General features: G+C 41.7%; 1 protein-coding gene across 4 annotated transcripts in view; it reads right to left on the minus strand.

The window, feature by feature from the left end:
• Window positions 1-19243, minus strand: part of LOC124593729 (ankyrin repeat and fibronectin type-III domain-containing protein 1) — a 720649-nt gene that overhangs the window by 180033 nt on the left and 521373 nt on the right. For all 4 annotated transcript variants that reach the window (XM_047132056.1, XM_047132055.1, XM_047132054.1 and 1 more), the window contains one exon: window positions 5579-5686. In XM_047132056.1, coding sequence (XP_046988012.1) covers window positions 5579-5669 — 91 coding nt within the window. In that variant the 5' untranslated portion in view covers window positions 5670-5686. The remainder of the gene's footprint in view (window positions 1-5578; window positions 5687-19243) is intronic.

Genomic DNA, 19243 nt, shown 5'->3' on the forward strand with positions numbered 1-19243 from the left:
TCAAATTTTGTTCTTAATTACCCTGATTACGTTCAAACTTTTTTTTTAACTAGATCTCGCACTGGTCAATTTGATACTCCATTTGACGATTTTTCGCTCTTCATTTGGTTATGAAAAATCGTACAAAAACCTGTTGCGTAATTTATAGCGAGTCTTGTTTTCACTTCGCTGAAATACTTAACCGAAAAAAGGAAAAGAAAAAAAAGAAGAGAATTACTTACAAGGGCTGGAGGCGTATGTGATGAAAAGAAGCTGCAGAATATCACGGCTAGCTAATGTCCCAAATACAGTCACGAAAGGAAGAATGAAAATGACAGAAGATATGAAACAATAGAATGAAACAGGCTGCTGTGTTATGGAGAGTTCGGCGAGCCATGGGCAGAGGGCAGCTCTTATTCACCATACTCAAGGCACTGATGAATGTTGGTAGAAGACCTCCAGTGAGGCAGCAGTTACGCCTCATTTTTATTTGTGTTTCTTAAAAATGAACATGAACAGTCACAACCGCAAGAAACTTTTTTTTTTTTTTTTTTTTTAAATGAAGCTACCGGTTTCGGTCTGTTTGAGAGCATCTTCAGACCTACCTCCATGATGGTAGACGGTGGCAGTGAACGGAGGACGCCCTACCACTCCATGAACGGTAACTGCTGTTTTTAAATAATATAGAAAAACCTCTGCTATCCGAGAGAAATGTTCTCAAAATTACTTATTTGCGTTTTTCTTTGGTAAGTTAACAGTTCTGGTTGCTTCGTAGATTAGAAGGAGGAAATAGAGGCAACAAGATAGCATTAAAAATGAAGAGCTATTAGGAGAAAAAGACAAAGGCACTTTATTGTTTCATTGCACCATTGCAGAGCAAATCACTGGAAACAGTCACAGTAGTTGTTTATATAATTGTTCTGTTGTGCCAAACAGTGTTCTTCGTACTGAGATGTGTTTTCATTTGGTATGTATTTTCCGTGAGCGACTGATTTCTGTACTGATAATTCTTTTCTATTGTTAATATTTGGTGCAAGCAACCACATATAAAAAGATACTTATAATCAGATGTTACCAACTGCTGGCCGGTGACACAATGATCCACATGAGATTGAATTTCTTGAAACCAGCCATAACACCAGTAACCGATACAGAAAAATGTATTCATTGTATTTTTTAATTATGTAGTAGTGGTATAACAACGAGGGAAGGAGAAAGAAAATTATAATGTCTCGTCCACGTCATGATCACTAGTTTCTTGGCTCAGTTGTTGAATGAGAGATATGGCCGTCTCATTTTGGAAGAAATGTCCTACGAGTCTTGAAAGTGATTCAGTGAAACCATACAGAATCCAGATGGGGACACGGACGATCGAAAGTAAGAGCTCCACCTCTCACAAACAGGGTTCTACTGTAGAGACCAGCGATCAGTATACCAAAAGGACTAGATTGGTGCGATGTATACTAACACATCGTGAACTAGTTAATTTTAAGGGAAAAGCAGAAAGGAGAAGTTGTTATGAAATACATGAGATTGAAACATGCAGCAGAGCTTAGATGATTGATGCAGCGGAAATGATACACGACATCTGACCTGTAGAAAGGGTGAGCATTTAAAAAACACAGTTTTTATTGACTGATTGCATAGTCGTCTAACGCTGAACTCTTCATCACAGTAAGAGTCATGTTGTCTGAGAATAATGTGGGCAAAATCAGGTATCGTTATTTCTACGTAATGTCGGCAGCGTCTTTGATGTTCCGGATAAAGCAGATATCCCTGTATTAAACTGAACTGAAGAAAAACAAAATCAGCAAGCTTTAGCTCTCTTAAGTGGCAATGGCATTACATGCGAAAGGCAAAGTGGTAGATTCGAGTCCAGATCCGGAAAATGGGGAATTTCACTACAAAACACAGTCACAAGGGGAGGCCGCCAATTGTGAAATTCAGATTCGATTCATACTGCGCATCATAAAAGCCCATGGCCAGAGGTGTAATGTGGCAAAGCACCAAGATGCACTTCTCAGCCGTTGTCGAGAAAATCGAGTTTAAAGAAACCGTTGGGGTGAAATACTCTCTACGATTAACAATTTTCTGCATCGTTGTGGCGCAGCGGTAAGCGCTCGGGTTCGTAAGCCGAAGGTCACCAGATCGAATCTCGCGCCACGCGACCTTTTTTTTTTTCTTAGTATTTGTTTTTTGTAATTCAAATATATATATATATATATATATATATATATATATATATATATATATATATATATATATATATATCACAAATGTTATTAATTGTCTTCATAATGTTAACCACGTATAGTTAACGGAAGACGTAGAAACGATATTCCGAAACGAATAGCGTAAGTCAAACGTTCGAATTAGAATAGAGGCCCCACGAACACAAATTTGCTGTGACGGGTATGAAATATAAACTCCGTTACTCGCTCGTTACACTCGGAGGACAGATGTTGAATGGGCCGAAGCGAGCCGCCGCATAACAGCGTAGTTGCCTGCTAACTTCGAAAGAAGGTAGATGCGGTCCCTAGCGCAACTTATAACACCGTCGAAAATCAGTGCGGACGGGAGAGCTTTGGTACACCCTGTTAAAAGAAACGGAAAAATGGAGGCGGTACAATTGGAGAGCGATCCGCCATATATATATATATATATATATATATATATATATATATATATATAAATTACGAAAAACTAATAATAAAAAAAATTGCATGGTGCGAGATTTGATCCGGCGACCTTTGGATTACGAACCCGAGAGCTTACCGCTGCACCACGACACTGTAGAAAATTATTAATCCTAGAGAGTATTTCACCGCAATGGTTTCTTTTAACTGTCGATTTTCTCGACAACGGCTGAGAAGTGCATCTTGGTGCTTTGCCACATTACACCTCTGGCCATGAGCATGTATTATGCGCAGTATGAATCGAATCTGAATTTCACAATTGGCGGCCTCCCCTTGTCAGTTACAGAGTGAAAGATTCAGTCAAGATACAGCATTTCGACTAAGCCATTCTGTACCATATTCTGTATCCCATGGTTATCGGTGCGGCAGGGTAAGAATGATAATTCTTGTAGAGTTTGGAAGATGGTAAAGCCGAACTAGACGATTGGAGCTTGGAATAGCATCACGAGGCGAACAGTTTTATGTACGTCAAAGTATGTGAAAGACCTTGTAGGTGATGTGGAATAGGATGATGATTTAAGAACTGTAGCGTAGAGCCTCACCACAGCAGTAAGCGCCGAGTAATGTAGGGAGGAGGTGTGATCACATGTGCCCATTGCTAGACCGCCCCTGTTTCCGCTCTGACTCTTGCCTCTGCTCTCCACCCACACCTCCTACCAATAAGGGGTGGGGGTGCGGGGTGCAGGAGGTGGGGGGAGAGGGAGAAGGGCATTAAAGCCAGCAGTCTGCAGCGGAAGCTTCGATTGGCCCTCGCCGCCCAAATTGAATTCTGAATCGGAAATTTATCGCCGCGAGTGGCAAATTGCAGGTATGGGAGAGGGGGTGAAATTCTGCGAAGCTGTATCGACGGGAGCGAACTGGGACCCGTATAAGCGATGGAGCGATAAAATGTAGATAGGTGTGCAGAAACGCGCCAACGCGTAAATATCTTTGCCGATTACTGCTTACCGGGAACTTATTGCCGTGACTGATAGACTGTTAATTAAATGACACTCGTGAACTACCGCATCAGACTGACGGAAGTAAATGAAGACACATTTGAAAAATTCAACAAAGAAAAACTATCATTAGCAAGTAGCAAATGAGAGACACTTGCTGTCGCTTCCATAGCTAAATTGATTCCATGGGTAAAATTGCGAGACGAGGACAATATGGCGATATTTGGCAATGAGAATTATGTTGTCGCTGAAATGAAGATCGTAGTTGCTCCTCGATTTGAGGATACAGAAAAACAAAAGGTATGTGAAGCAGCAACAAAAGTAAATCGTGTCTACTGTAGATCATATCAGCAGGATTTATGTAATATGGAACGCTCGGGGGTCTTGGCCCATATTTTTAGAAGTAATTCGTAATACGCAAATTTTAACTTCTTTTCTTATTTAAAGAAAAAAAAAGTCCACAAGCATGTCCAGAGGAACGCACGATTCGGCAATGCTATATGACGTCATTCGGATGTGGTATGAAGAGTCATAGATCAGTACACCGCCCTCTTGGCCACTGTCTGCTTTCTACACTTTTTAGCCACTACTTCTGGTTCAAGTAGCTCCTCAGGCTAAGAGGACCCCATTCCAGTCTTCCCCCCAAGTAAGGCACTGGCAGTACCGGGAACCGAACCGCGGCCCTCCACGATCACTCAGCTACGGAGGCGCACAATATTTTTTTCTTATATCCTCTGGCTTGTCCATTAGACGTCATTTATCGCCATCAGCAATTTGTCCTACACTGTTCAATACAGAGCTCCTCTACCTTTAGGACAAGAGACCATGTCATGGTTTGCAAACTACTCTCTTGAAGATAGATCTGTACAGTGGCAATATTTCAAAATTCTATCATACGTGAGTGGGGAGCACTGCTGCGACGTTTTAAGTAGATGAATAAAGACTGCAGCTTCCTGAATTTGTATAGCCTTCCCTCCTGTCAACAATATTCCCTAACAAAGAGTCGGCCAACTCGAACAATGGGATTTTAGTCTTGTAGACGAGAGCATTGCCACAGATAGAATTACACTTGCTTCTATTTTTCTTTATTCTGTTGCATATGTGCTCCTAACTTAATAAATTTTGCCCTGCAGCTCGGATATTGTCAAACCATCTATGTTATGATCGCTCATGAGGGTCTCGCGAGCAGCAATAAGTTGCTTATTTTTGTAATCAGCATCACTGAAATCCCACAAACACCTATGCAAAGCATAGATATCCAAAAATCGAACATTATTCTCCGTTCCCCATTTCAGATTTCAGTTTGTGTACACTCTACGAACACACGTAACCTCAAAACTCATGTTGTCCCCAAAGTTGGAACACGCCGAAAGTCTTTAGTTTCACAGAGTTGCGCGAAGATACGGCGCGCATGCGCAGTGGGCGGTGGCGCAGTGGCCTGCAACCTAGTGTCGTGTAAACTAGGCTAGTCAGAGCGTCCACTTTCGTATCTCAGTATCAAACAACAGAGCACCATACTGGTGCAGACTTTAAAATCACCAAAGGTATTATTAGTAATTATTACACATTTCTGATGCAAGAGAACGAGCTCGAAGCTTGCCACAGTATATTTATAATAATAACAGATTTAAAAAAATTGAATTTGCACCTACAGCGTTATTACTACACACTACAAAACTGTAATGTAAAAAAAAAAAAAACATGAGCTACAGCAACTTTACACATAACTATTTTTCATATAACTTTCTTAATACTATAATTTTCAAACCAGACTAATCATCAGCAGATTCAGAGGATAGAAGTAGATACAGATTCTGCTATCAGAAAAGGTGAAGATAAAATTCTAACTACAGAGAAGTCATAGATCACATGTGTTCTGTGATTAGCTATAATGAAAAAGGCGCATATCGACAGGAAGAGAGGTAGTGAAGAAACTAATTCGGTGTGTTGTGTTTTGATCCTTACCATGTAAATGGATATTGATTTTGTTTATTTTGGTATCTAACTTCTTCTTGGCTGTTTTAGTGAGATTTAAGCCATCGACCAGAAACTCCATGCCTTCCTCCTGCAACTCTGTAAAATAAACGGAATAAAAGAAGCAAAACTGAAAAAGCACACACGTACGCTGCAGCCGTACTATAGCTAGCTCTAAATGAAAACAATTATTCTACTTGGACATAAGAAAACGTCTACAAAAATGAATGTAACGCTTGCTGCATGTATCCTATAGCTATAGCATCTAATACTAAGACACACATAGCATTCTTTCATTGTGTACTGCCAGTCGCATTGCTAAAAACAAAGGAAATCACAAAGGATTAAAAACAAAAGAGGAGGGGAACACAAAGCAGGAGGCGCCGGTGCTGCCAGCAGAAAGCCGAAACATTCAGTGGATCTGAGCACGCGGCTTGCGCCGAGCCACAACAAAGCAATTACGTTTGGGAAAGCACGAAGCGAAATCCGATGGCCGTGCTACTCGGCCACCGGCTCTTTTTCAGCTGTGAGGAATGGGAAACATCGTCACCGCCAACAAATGAAAACAAGCCTTTCAATTTGCCAAACTTTTGTTGCGGGTTCACATTCAAGCGCCAGCGCCATATTCTCGTGCGTTTATAGCGTATGCAGGTGAGGCTAATTTTCGCTTCTCTGTGTAATTAAATATACTTCCCTTTCTGCTTCAAACATCTTATCATGCTGAGCTGTCCTTATTAACGGTGCTATGGAAGTAGCTATCTTTTTTGTCTTTTCGTATTTCATTAACTGCTATCATGACGAGTTAACAGGAAGCATATAATCAATATTGCAGTCAGTGTCTATTTCGTTCTTAGAAGTGATATGATAAAAATGCAACTGCAGTCAGGCTGGGTTCACTGTTAACAGTGATAAGCAATCCAAACGGTTAATGTTCAGTAGGTATAAACTGTGATTGTGGTCCATGGTGAAGTCTTTTGACAAAGGTAACTCTTCTGTTTTCGTTATACACTGGAAGTATATTTCAATAGAAAAGATATTTTAGCCATCATGCAGGTAAGCGTATTTCTCTTTGCTGTACCCAGGTCGCGTATCAGGAAACAATCTTCAGGGATGTAGAGCGGAATCTCCAGCACACCGAAAAACGCAGACAGTTTTTTTAGAAGAGGCTTATCTACACTTTTAACAGTTCACCACTTTACGTTCCCGGTAATGATAAGTGTCTTGTTAATATTAATTTTACGAGGCACATCACAAATCTATGCACCGGTCGACTGCAAAATGTAGAATCCCTTCAGTGATTAGATTGTATTTACACAATAATGCACGCAAGTAACGTTCCAGAATGTGTTATTATTTTTCTTCGAGTGAAAGCGAGCTGAAAATAGCCGTGAATGGGAACAATTCTACCCTGAGTGATTAAAGAAACCGAAGCGACGGAGATGACTTTAATTCTCCCCTCCACATCGAGACTGATAAAAAATACGTTTCCCAATGTAACAATAATTTTACTGTTTTCAGTCACTACTTATTTCCCCAACGCGCTTCATCATCAGTTGTACTTATGTGGATTAATAAAGCATGTAGGTGTCCGGTTACGGCTTGGAGCTACTTGTGGCTCTTGCTAGTAGAGATAATGCGATTATAAACCTTCGAAACGCATTGTGGAAATAAACAATGACTGGTAACAGCAAACTTTTTGTTTTATTCGATATCAGTAACATTCACGATAAAGCATAACCAAAAATTTTTGTAAGCAAAAATACTTTTACTGAGTCAATACGGAGTAATCTAAGCAATAGTGTCGTGGTAACTGGGGTTTGGTAGGATTCATGTGCCTGGAAACATCAGTAATGCAGTAGCTCGTGCTGCCAGTTTCGAGAGTCACAGCTGGTGTTTACAACGACTACATGGAAAGATGACATCTTTAGCTATGTCGATTCATGACAAGGGATTTGTACAGATAGTTATTTCGATTGCCCAGACACGGAAACTTTTCTAATTTTTCTGGTGACTATCACCTTTCCGTATACAGCAACAATTTGTTAACTTTAGAATACTTCCAGAAGTTCGAGCCGATGGAATTCTATGTTGTTGTTGTTGTGGTCTTCAGTCCTGAGACTGGTTTGATGCAGCTCTCCATGCTACTCTATCCTGTGCAAGCTTCTTCATCTCCCAGTACCCACTGCAACCCACATCCTTCTACATCTGCTTCGTGTATTCATCTCTTGGTCCCCCTCTACGGTTTTTACCCTCCACGCTGCCCTCCAATACTAAATTGGTGATCCCTTGATGTCTCAGAACATGTCCTACCAACGGATCCCTTCTTCTAGTCAAGTTGTGCCACAAACTCCTCCAGAAGTCTATTCAATACCTCCTCATTAGTTATGTGATCTACCCATCTAATCTTCAGCATTCTTCTGTAGCACCACATTTCGAAAGCTTCTATACTCTTCTTGTCTAAACTATTTATCGTCCACGTTTCACTTCCATACATGGCTACACTCCATACAAATACTTTCAGAAGCGACTTCCTGACACTTAAATCTATACTCGATGTTAACAAATTTCTCTTCTTCAGAAACGTTTTTCTTGCCATTGCCAGTCTACATTTTATATCCTCGCTACTTCATCCATCATCAGTTATTTTGGTCCCCAAATAGCAAACCTCATCTACTACTTTAATTGTCTCATTTCCTAATCTAATTCCCTCAGCATCACCCGACTTAATTCGACTACATTTCATATCCTCGTTTTGCTTTTGTTGATGTTCATCTTATATCCTCCCTTCAAGACACTGTCCATTCCGTTCAACTGCTCTTACAAGTCCTTTGCTGTCTCTGACAGAATTACAATGTCATCGGCAAAACTCAAAGTTTTTATTTCTTCTCCATATATTTTAATACCTACTCCAAATTTTTCTTTTCTGTAAATCCAAGCGAAGTAAATAAATAAATTTGTTCCTTTGTATCAATAGTAGGGCCTACCTGGAGACTAACGGTGGCCGCGTATTAAAACGACCACAATGTATGTGCAAGCTAACAATTATTGAACTATATGAAAAAAACGTAAATTAGGTACAAACTACAGCGTATACATACTTTATTCAACATGTAAACGTCACTGCAGATATTCGGATTTTAGTTTTGACATGTTCGATATGCCTGCCATGATTGGCGATGATATGGCGCAGATGAATAGCGGAACTCTGCATGACCCGCTGAAGTTTCGGAACATCGATGCTGTCGATGGTTTTGGCGTTAGTGCTGCACACCTCGTCTTTAATACAGCCCCACAAACAGCAGTCGCATGTATTCAGTTCCGGAGAATATGGCGGCCAATCGAGGCCCATGCCAGTGGCCTCTGGGTACCCCAGAGCCAGAATGCCTTCCCCAAAGTGTTCCTCCAGGACATCAAACACACTCGTGCTTCCGTCCTGCATGAACCACATCCTGCCGAAATCATGGTCACTTTGGATAATGGGGATGAAATCTTCTTCCAAAACCTTCGCGTACCGTTCAGTAGTTACCTTGCCATCGAGGAATATCGCACAGATTATTCCGTGACTGGACACTGCACTCCACACAGTCACCCGTTGAGGGCGAAGAGACTTTTCTAAATCGAAATGCGTATTCTTAGCCCTCCAAATGCACAAATTTTGCTTATTGACCAACCCATCCAAATGAAAAACGGACTAAACCAAACCATGTGCATACTAATTCCTTCATGCCCCGCGGCCAACGGTGGAATTTAAACGCCCTAACACAAACCGTTCAAAAGTTATGATTATTTTATTTCATGTAGTTCAATAATTGTTATCTTGTAGTTCACGTAGTACATTTATATCTACATCTTCTGCAACCTCTTCCACGATCAACTGGTCCTTTATGAGCTCTCCAGTTTTATGCCACGTTTGCAAAATGATTACCTACAAATATTTGCCTGTGTTACTTGACGTCATAACTGGTTTTTAGTATTCATCATAGCGTTATATCGTAATACTGCAAATTTATTTATCCGATGCAACACACTGCAGCATTTAGAGCGCAAATTTCTGCTGTAATTAACAGTTTCAGGTTCACAATCATAAGTTTTATGCTATCTTTATATCATGGTAACTGAAATACTGTAATATTTCCGATCGGCAGAAATGGTTTTGTGTGTTTCATAACACAATAACTGCATTACTGTAATATTTCCGATTGGCAGAAATGTTTTTACGTGTTTCATAACACAACAGGCATGAACAAAAATATTAAGATTAAATGGTACTCTTAGGTTAAGTAGTCGAGAGATTTTCTTCTGAAGAAAAGACACAAAAATCCAAAATCGGTTCGAGCTACGAAGTAAAACAACACACTATTTGGTGATTTTATTCTGTCCATCCCCCCTTAAATAAGCTGTCGAGTGTCGCTTTGATAAAGATAAACCTTATTCATCCTGAAACTTCCTGGCAGATTGAAACTGTGTGCCGAACCGAGACTCGAACTCGGGACCTTTGCCTTTCGCGGGCAAGTGCTCTACCATCTGAGCTATCCAAGCACGACTCACGACCCATCCTCACAGCTATACTTCTGCCAGTACCTCGTTTCCTACGTTCCAAACTTTACAGAAGCTCTCCTCCAAACCTTCCAGAACTATCACTCCTGAAAGAAAGAATATTGCGGAGACATGGCTTAGCCACAGCCTGGGGAATGTTTCCAGAATGAGATTCCTTATTCATCCTCGTTTAGGATTAAACTAGCTGCTGAAAAGATGCAGTATTGTTTAAGCAACGTAGTCAGCCAACAAACAACGAATTGGGCTGTGGATTAAAATTTTTTTCCGAAAAACGCGAAGTCAAAATGTCTTTAATGCACTAAACTGAACTGTAAGACGGATCATATCCCTATATGTCATTATTAGTAAAGAAAAGGCGATTCAGTAAAAACTCTTCCATTTGGTCCGTATTTGCATTGAAAAACAACAATATCAGAAATCGAGTCCGCCTTGATGCAAAACACCTTGTTATTCGTTTATTTCTTTATTTTACCAAACTAGTTTCAGCGACAAATATCACCATCATCAGTGGGTTTTTTACTCCTATTTATTGTATGTTACAGCATGTTTTTGAGAATTATTGTCGCTGTTTGCGACATATTTTCTGTGCGCTTTTTTTGCCGTTTTTTCATACGAAGCTACACTGCCGAAAATTACGTTGTTGGGCAACATCCTTTAAGACTCGCGGTTTTTTCGACTTCTCAATACATGTCGGGTGCATTCTATGTGAGCCAGAAGCGTCTGATGGCAAAAGAACAGTTATCTGTTCTTTCTTCATTCTGTGTCCTGGGGCAGACTTTCCTTTTGAGGAAGCTAAGGAGTATGCAGGCAACATCTTGAAATTAACTTCCGTTTCATCTACATTATAAATTTGGTCCTTGGTGTAGCCTTGGGTGTAATCTTCAAAATTGGTTTGAAAACATCAACCGCGTCTGGGGCTGCAGAGAACTTTTCTTCACATATATTCAATTGGCGAATGCCGTATCTGTTTTTAAGCCTGTCTATCCATCCAAAGCTTCATTAAAAATCATTTCCTTCCCCGCCTAACAACTCAGCTAACATTTTAGGTTTTTATTGCAGTACGAGGGCAGTCAAAGCCATGGCCTGCTCTCGTTGTTGAGTGAACAAAAAGATAAAAGGCTTCGCCTACTGATTCAGAGTTGGATTTTTTCACAGTTCTTCTGCGAGTATTTTTCACAACTTGCTCTAGAAATTCTGATTTCAGTTTCACTCATTCTGGAAGGGCAGAAACACCAACAGCGTAATTAGCTGCAATAGTTTCCAGTAAACTTCCTTTTTCAAACACTAGCAAGCATAATTGTCGGTAGTGTAGCTTTGCTTGGTCTGGTAAGCCAGTTGGTGGTGAAGCAACCCAAGATCAGATCTTCACTTCCTCCCGCTAACAGCTTATTCTCGGACAGCACAGTTTTCGCGATTTCCGGGGGCATTTCGGATAACCCGAGTTTCGGTCAACCCGAGTTTGGTTAACCGCGGTGTTGCTGTATCACCATCTGTAACACTTTTTGTCTTCCGAGGAATTTTTTAAAATAATATCACATACATCTGCAAGAATTTTAAGTGCTCGTGAAAAGGGGTGTACACTGGTATAATGCTTATCAGTGCCCGATGTGAGTTGTTCAGTAAATGAGACAGAAAATTTGAAGACCAAAGCTGGTCTCTCTCTATATATTTTTTTCATTTTTCCTCTCTCTAGGTAGAGCGTGCTGTTCGCTTATTGATCCATGGTGCCGTCAGGGACTTGTCAGCCAAATATCAGAAGAGCCGATACTGGGCAGAAGGAAAAGTTGTGAAGGGGATTTCTGGTTCCAGCGTTTGCCTTACGGCGAAGGTAAAGCTCCTGGAAACCTTGAGTACAGTTGGTTACAATCGGGAAGGGAAAACTATTTTTAGCTTTGAGACAGCATATCGCAGAGAAAAAATGATAGCCTAGTGTATGTGAAAGCGTATTTGTTTATCAGTACTGCCTGCAGTGTAAACTTGACAATTTGCTCGACGTGTGCAGTGTACCTACGTCGCTTCGCTGCCGGAACGCAGTTTCTGTCTCTTATACTATATTTATGCAACAACTGAGGTGAGATGATCGAGTCAGAAGCTTTTGTGTTCACATGTTCTACTTATATAAGTGAAAAATTTGGATGCAAGCGCTGTACTGCTCTTTTATGAGGGTTCTTGAAAACTGTTAAAATATTCATCGCCCCATCACAAATTCACGCCTCTCAGTATAGACTAACAGTTTTGCATCCACGTGTCTACACTTCAACATCTGACTTGCTGCCTAGGGGAAAATAGCGTTCTTATCACGTGTACTTAAAGGTCTAACCAGCCTAAAAATATACTAGTCCTAATCTCTATAAATATTAGTCTGCAAATGAAGTAAATACTGATGTAAGGTTGTTCAGTGCACTGCCCTCAGTCACCAATAAAATATCTGCACTTTTAACCCTAACACCCTGTATCTAAAAAACTGCAGTATTTCTGCAAGTACATGAAATTATGAACACTAGTCGCAATGTCACTTGTCGCGGATCTTGGCTGGATACCTAGATCTGTCCACGTCACATGGAACATATCGTATATTGTAACCGAGTTACTAATTTGACCAACTAAATCTTTCTCGAAATTGAGGTTTAGGTATATTTATAATGAAGATGACACGACGTCTGGATATGAGGTTAGTCCGCGACGAAAGCGGACAGACTAGGGTTACTTTAGCACTCCAAAAAAGGTACCATATAGCTCCCCAACCAACTGGTAAGAAATCAATAATTCTAGAATCAGTCACTCAGAAGCTGTGAAAGCCCCAATGTTCTTTGTAACTGGTAACAGACGTCGGTGACATTATGTGGTAATATCGATTGTTGTGCAATTTTTGTAGCAAACATCACCGTTTCTCTTAAAATAATTATCGTTGATTGTAACTTAGGTGTGATGTGACTTTGCGGTTTGAGAAAGAATTTGGAATTGTAGCAAGAAAACATTTCATTTCTTACTAATATCGTCACATATACGTTTAGAGTGCAGTTTTCTACTACGAGGGTCACTCCAGAAGAAATGCGCACTATTTTTTTAAAATCCATCTTATGTTTGAAAGTTTTACAGTGTGAGATACATCCTACAGGAACAATATTTTCATTTCTCCACATAATTTCCTTCCCTCTCAACTGCCTTACGCCATCTTGGAACCAGCGCCTGTATACCCGCACGGTTAAAATCTGGACCAACCTGCTGGAGCCACTGTTTGGCAGCGTGCACAAGGGAGTCATCATCTTCAAATCTTGTTCCATGAAGAGAGTCTTTCAGTTTCCCAAAGAGACGATAGTCACATGGAGCCAGGTCAGGACTGTAAGGCGGGTGTTTCACTGTTGTCCATCCAAGTTTTGTAACCGCTTCCAAGGTTTTTTGACTGACATGTGGCCGCGCATTGTCGTGCAACAGCAAAACATCCTGCTTTTGCCGATGTGGTCGAACACGACTCAGTCGAGCTTGAAGTTTCTTTAGTGTCGTCATCAGAATTTATGGTGGTTCCACTTGGCATAATGTCCACAAGCAAGAGTCCTTCGGAATCGAAAAACACCGTAGCCATAACTTTTCCAGCAGAAGGTGTGGTTTTGAATTTTTTTTTTCTTGGGTTAATTTGCATGATGCCACTTCGTCTCTGGTGAAAAATGATGGAGTCTTGTTTCATCACCTGTCACAGTTCTTCCAAGTTATTCATCTCCACCATTCTCGTACTGTTCCAAAAGTTCGCTGCATACCGTTTTTCTTGTTTCTTTGTGAGCCACTGTCAACATCCTGGGAACCCACCTGGCACAAGCCTTTTTTAACGCCAACACGTTCAGTATTCTGCAAACACTTCCTTCCCCTATCCCAACGTAGCGTGACAATTCGTTCACTGTGGTGCGTCTGTCAGCAGTCACCAATTCGTCAACTCTCTGCACATTGTCTGGAGCGTGTGCAGTACGAGGCCTGCCACTGCGAGGACAATCCTCAATATTGCCGTGCCCGCTTTCATCACGTAACCTGCTTGCCCACCGACTAACTGTACTGCGATCGACAGCAGCATCTCCATACACCTTTTTCAAACTCTTGTGGATGTTTCCCACTGTCTCGTTTTCACAGCACAGGAAGTCTATGACAGCACGTTGCTTCTGACGAACGTCAAGTGTAGCAGCCATCTTGAACATGTTCCACACCCAGGAGGATTCCCTCTTTTATGGGTCTATGGAGTGAATAATTAATCTAATCCAATCTAATTTGAAGACATGCTGTGACGGCGCCACTCACGGGAACAGGTTGAACTAAGTTTGAAAACAAGCGGGAAGGATGTAGCTACACACTGTAAAAATTTCACACATGCAGAATGAAAACTGTATTTTTACAAAAATAGTGTGCATTTCTTTTGGAGTGACCCTCGTAGATCGAGAAAATTAATATCAGAATTAATACGCAAATGTCGTTCAGAGATAACATCTAATCTTGCAGACGCTCGGAAGAGAGATAACACAACATCCTCCTCTCCTTAAAAGTGGACTGGCCAATTTTTTTGTTACAAGCTACTCACATTCTAAATGAAGAAGCGCCCATTTTCGGTTTCGATCTGAAAGACTTGGGTGAGTTTTTAAAGTAGACATGTGACACATTAACGGCAGGGCTCTACGTGTGGGCTGTACAAGGACTGGTTGTCGACCTCCTGGATGTGATGCCAGAGCGAATCCGGAGTCAGCTCGCCTCGAGCAGTGGTGCACCGATGTGCGACGGAATAACTTCCCGCTACAACAGGATGCGGCTTTGTGGCTACGGAGGCTGTCCTCGATTTCGCGTCTCTGGGCCTAATGGGGAAACATATGACAACAAAAGAAACAAAATAAGTCTGCTCCGGCGAATGCAAAGACACGAGTGCCCTTGTTCTCTAAAAGCAGACAGCGTACTTATAGACGATAGCTGTAACAGACCGGGTTACAATGCGACCCTGAAAGGACGGCGATGCATTCAGCAACAACTCGAATTGCAGTTTGTCCAGGGTACATTTTTGCCTTATGATGTTACATTTCTGTTGTTAATAGGACTTGTAAAATATTATATTGAGTGTCCTAGTTTCCATTAGCCCCGAGTAATGGAGTACAGTAGTTTCATATGTTTCATTCCGAAGAACTAGTGCCCAACCCTGCCTTCTTCGCCAGGCGTGATTTGGGTCGGCTGTGCCAACGTAAAACGTGGTGCGTGTAATGTTACTCGATTCTGCGAACTGTCTTAGGTACGGAGCAGAGAACTTCAGGAGCGGTGAAACCGTCTGTGGAGAGTTGGGAAATTAGCGGAAAAAAAGATCTATCAGCTAACACCGTGAACCTAGAGACTTTTCCGACGTATCATAACGTCCATCTGCGTATACACAGTTTGCAAACTAAACGACAGAGATAATATATAATGAGACAAACATTTTTGGCGTTTCATTCAGTTTTCACGACTTGTAATTCAGGTATTCTCGTTCGTACTCCTTTGAGATGATTTAATTACATATTGATATACAGTAAGAAACAACACAGTATTTTATTTAATAGGCACTACTGTCTGAAGCTGACAGTAGCCAACGCTCGCACCTGATAAAGAGTGATGTGAACTTTCTTTCGATTTGCACCATCGAGCAGGGTACGCTAAAATGAACAGTAATGCATGTTTGATAATCGGCCTAATTCTAATTCATTTCTATTTTACCATTCTACTTTTACAACGACTTCGTTGCCATTTCTATGGTACATTACCATTCATCACTGGAAAATATTCAGATGTGTTAAATCTCGAAGCCATCTGGCAAACTCAAATGCGTCTCTTCATCCTGTTTGGGGTCCCTGAGAATTCCGATACACGTATGTTCGCATGCCACAACTACGAGGGTTGTAACTTAAACAGTGGCAACTATTTATTCACAACCGATACAAAAGAGTAACATGTTTGCACCTGTTTTAACTGTCCTTCAAAGTAGTCACCAGCATTGCTCAAAGCATAGCTTACCGTAATCGAAACTCTCTGGTCGCAATGGTGGCCTAATTCAGCTGACGTTGTAAGTCTAAAAGTTAACTGCTTATTTTTTCCATTTGCGTAGGATCAACCGTCATAGTGTTTTATTATATGTTTCAGTCTCTGATCACTGAGACTGTATTATTACCTGCTCCTACTTATGACCATGTCATCGTTAGAAGATCTGTTTACGAACAACAAAAAAGGAAGATAGTGAAATAACAAGAAATAGTACGAATAATTGTGGTGAAAGGAATGGAAAGAAGGGGGATGAGAAAGAGTTAGGAAGAAAATAACGACCTAATCGCATAGGTCATTGCGGCAGTGCATTGGCGAGAGTTGAAAGTTAGCGCCGGAACAGTGTTCAACCCCGGATGCTGTGCTTCTCTAGAACGCTTGCGTTAACCGCCTCGACATCCGGACGTGCCTTCCGTCAGACCCAAATTCTCAACTTCCCGATCGCCGCACCGCAACGACCTCCGCCCATTATCGCTGTACCCGTCGGAGTTCGGACATTGGTCGTGCATCCACACCGAAACTTTTTCATCAAACAGCTATCGCGCCCATAGGCTCTTACGTATGAGTTGTGCCTATTCTGCCGGACATGACTGACAAAAACCGGTCACATATATACAGGGCGGTTCATTGATAGTGACCGGACCAAATATCTCACGAAATAAGCATCAAACGAAAAAACTACAAAGACCGAAACTCGTCTAGCTTGAAGGGGGAAACCAGATGGCGCTATGGTTGGCCCGCTAGATCGCGCTGCCATAGTCAAACAGATATCAACTGCGTTTTTTTAAATAGGAACCCTCATTTTTTATTACATATTCGTGTAGTACGTAAAGAAATATGAACTTTTTAGTTCGACCACTTTTTTCGCTTTGTGATACATGGTTATTACAAATGATTGAAGCGATTTCACAGCTCTACAATAACTTTATTATTTGAGATATTATCACAATGCTTTGCACACACATACAAAAACTCAAAAAGTTTTTTTAGGCATTCACAAATGTTCGATATGTGCCCCTTTAGTGATTCGGCAGACATCAAGCCGATATTCAAGTTCCTCCCACACTCGGCGCAGCATGTCCCCATCAATGAGTTCGAAAGCATCGTTGATGCGAGCTCGCAGTTCTGGCACGTTTCTTGGTAGAGGAGGTTTAAACACTGAATCTTTCACATAACCCCACAGAAAGAAATCGCATGGGGTTAAGTCGGGAGAGCGTGGAGGCCATGACATGAATTGCTGAACATGATCTCCACCACGACCGATCCATCGGTTTTCCAATCTCCTGTTTAAGAAACGCCGAACATCATGATGGAAGTGCGGTGGAGCACCATCCTGTTGAAAGATGAAGTCGGCGCTGTCGGTCTCCAGTTGTGGCATGAGCCAATTTTCCAGCATGTCCAGATACACGTGTCCTGCAACGTTTTTTTCGCAGAAGAAAAAGGGGCCGTAAACTTTAAACCGTGAGATTGCACAAAACACGTTAACTTTTGGTGAATTGCGAATTTGCTGCACGAATGCGTGAGGATTCTCTACCGCCCAGATTCGCACATTGCGTCTGTTCACTTCACCATTAAGAAAAAATGTTGCTTCATCACTGAAAACAAGTTTCGCACTGAACGCATCCTCTTCCATGATCTGTTGCAACCGCGCCGAAAATTCAAAGCGTTTGACTTTGTTATCGGGTGTCAGGGCTTGTAGCAATTGTAAACGGTAAGGCTTCTGCTTTAGCCTTTTCCGTAAGATTTTCCAAACCGTCGGCTGTGGTACGTTTAGCTCCCTGCTTGCTTTATTCGTCGACTTCCGCGGGCTACGCGTGAAACTTGCCCGCACGTGTTCAACCGTTTCTTCGTTCACTGCAGGCCGACCAGTTGATTTCCCCTTACAGAGGCATCCAGAAGCTTTAAACTGTGCATACCATCGCCGAATGGAGTTAGCAGTTGGTGGATATTTGTTGAACTTCGTCCTGAAGTGTCGTTGCACTGTTATGACTGACTGATGTGAGTGCATTTCAAGCACGACATACGCTTTCTCGGCTCCTGTCGCCATTTTGTCTCACTGCGCTCTCGAGCGCTCTGGCGGCAGAAACCTGAAGTGCGGCTTCAGCCGAACAAAACTTTATGAGTTTTTCTACGTATCTGTAGTGTGTCGTGACCATATGTCAATGAATGGAGCTACAGTGAAATTATGAAATCGGTTCAATCATTTGTAATAGCCCTGTAGATGTCGCTGTAATAGTCACAAACGTGTACGTACGTGGTGTCACGTAACATTCCGCCAGTGCAGACGGTATTTGCTTCGAGATACATCATCCGTGTTAAAATGGACCGTTTACCAATTGCGGAAAAGGTCGATATCGTGTTGATGTATGGCTATTGTGATCAAAATGCGCAACGGGCGTGTGCTATGTATGCTGGTCGGTATCCTGGACGACATCATCCAAGTGTTGGACCCTTCGCCGGATAGTTACGTTATTTAAGGAAACAGGAAGAGTTCAGCAACATGTGAAACGTCAACCACGACCTGCAACAAACGACGATGCCCAAATAGGTGTTTTAGCTGCTGTCGCGGCTAATCCGCACATCAGTAGCAGACAAATTGCGCGAGAATCGGGAATCTCAAAAACGTCCAGTGTTGAGAATGCTACATTAACATCGATTGCACCCGTACCATATTTCTATGCACCAGGAATTGCATGGCGACGACTTTGAACGTCGTGTACAGTTCTGCCACTGGGCACAAGAAAAATTACGGGACGATGACAGATTTTTGAACGCATTCTATTTAGCGACAAAGGTCATTCACCAACAACGGTAACGTAAACCGGCATAACATGCACTATTCGGCAACGGAAAATCCACGATGGCTGCGACAAGTGGTACATCAGCGACCTTGCCGGGTTAATGTATGGTGCGGCATTATGGGAAGAGGGATAATTGGCCCCCATTTTATCGATGGCAATCTAAATGGTGCAATGTATGCTCATTTCCTACGTAAAGTTAAACCGATGTTACTACAAGATGTTTCACTGCATGACAGAATGGCAATGTACTGGGAACATGATAGAT

The sequence above is a fragment of the Schistocerca americana genome, chromosome 2 (assembly GCF_021461395.2).
Source record: "Schistocerca americana isolate TAMUIC-IGC-003095 chromosome 2, iqSchAmer2.1, whole genome shotgun sequence".
Classification (NCBI taxonomy): domain Eukaryota; kingdom Metazoa; phylum Arthropoda; class Insecta; order Orthoptera; family Acrididae; genus Schistocerca; species Schistocerca americana.